Here is a 1,364-nt window from a genome sequence, read left to right as displayed (position 1 = left end):
GTGCTCCTACCACAGAAGTAGGGTTAGTAGAGGTTCATTTGAACAGATGGCATTTACTATTCCCCTTAAAATAGTAATGTCTAACTTACCATCAAGATGTTGAATAGAATCTCCAGGATGTCGACAATTGCAGAGACGAAACCTTGTGATCTCATGCTTGGGAGAAGAAAACATAGATCAAAACAAAGTACAAAATCCTGCGATTTCCCAATAATAAAAAATAAAACATGGATAAAGAAATGGGGAATTTGGAGAATGTTAATGAAAACTTAGTCCACGAAGAATTGCTATATTTTCCATTGACAGTGTTATCCTCCAGTAGAAATCACAGGCTAGTAAACAATGCAAGCCAGGAATGTCTGGTCTTCTAAGGAATAAGGCCAGGTTGGTAACCTGCATTTCAATTACAATATTCTCTTTTTTTGCTAAACATAAAATGCTTGAGAAAGAAAGAATCCTTAAGATATAAGTAGAAGTGAAAGGCTACGCTCACTTTAGCTTGGAGCATGCAAGCACTATTCTTGGGGTCAACACAATAATATTTGTTATAAGTTAATGGGGTTCATTGGGCACTTCTAGACTCCGATGTACGAGTGCCTAATGGAAACCGCAACGCATATATGTATGAGCAGAGCCATAATCGTTTAGTACCAGGCAGGCCATGCTCACATTTACATTAGAGCATGCAGCTCTCTTGTCATTGGCAATACAACACCCATTATAAGTCAATGGGGTCTACCGGGAGAGTCGAATGACGTCATATGATAGTTGAATGGAGCCAGCAACAAGCAGCTAGAGAAAAATAAATCCTAAAGCTACAAGTAGTGTTAGGCTATATTCAGATTAGCATTGCTTCATGCAGGGCAATTCATGTTGACAGCCATGAAAGGTCAATGAGACCTGTTGAGCTACGTTGGGAGGTTTTATAAAACGCAGTTGATTGGAAGCCATAATCAATATGCAAGAGCCATGTTATTCAACCATTTTTAAGTTGGAACAGTGCCATTTTTCAATTAAATAAGACCTATTAACAATTAATGTGGTCCAGGGGTGGTAAAACGGTTAGGCACCTGCCTAGGGTGATACCTCCTGCTTCCCCAATGGAGGAGCACACGTTGAAGGGAAAAAAAGTGCATACAGTGACTGCCGAGACGCGGGCACTCAGGTGAGTGGTGTCAGTAACTGACAACGGGCTCTCTGTCTGCGCCCCAGCCATCGCTCTCTCCCAGCATGCAATTGTACCCACGTCTATCAGGCGCAAAGACAATTGCTATGAGTGATTCCCGCTGTAGGAACAAAGGAGCTGTAGTGTCAACCCTCCTGCTCCACCGGGAACTCCAGCAGAATGCGGACTACTTTTGGCC

General features: G+C 42.2%; 1 protein-coding gene across 1 annotated transcript in view; it reads right to left on the bottom strand.

Annotated features, from left to right (window-relative positions):
• ADGRD2 (adhesion G protein-coupled receptor D2) overlaps positions 1-135 on the bottom strand; it is a 238,968-nt gene extending 238,833 nt beyond the window's left edge. Inside the window, exon 1 of the mRNA XM_069748470.1 lies at positions 90-135. Within this exon, the coding sequence (XP_069604571.1) occupies positions 90-92 (3 nt within the window). The 5' untranslated portion in view covers positions 93-135. The remainder of the gene's footprint in view (positions 1-89) is intronic.
• Between the last annotated feature and the right edge of the window lie 1,229 nt (positions 136-1,364).

Source organism: Ranitomeya imitator, chromosome 2, assembly GCF_032444005.1.
Source record: "Ranitomeya imitator isolate aRanImi1 chromosome 2, aRanImi1.pri, whole genome shotgun sequence".
NCBI lineage: Eukaryota > Metazoa > Chordata > Amphibia > Anura > Dendrobatidae > Ranitomeya > Ranitomeya imitator.
Note: the sequence above shows the minus strand (reverse complement) of the source record. Positions and strands in the feature narration are given on the sequence as shown.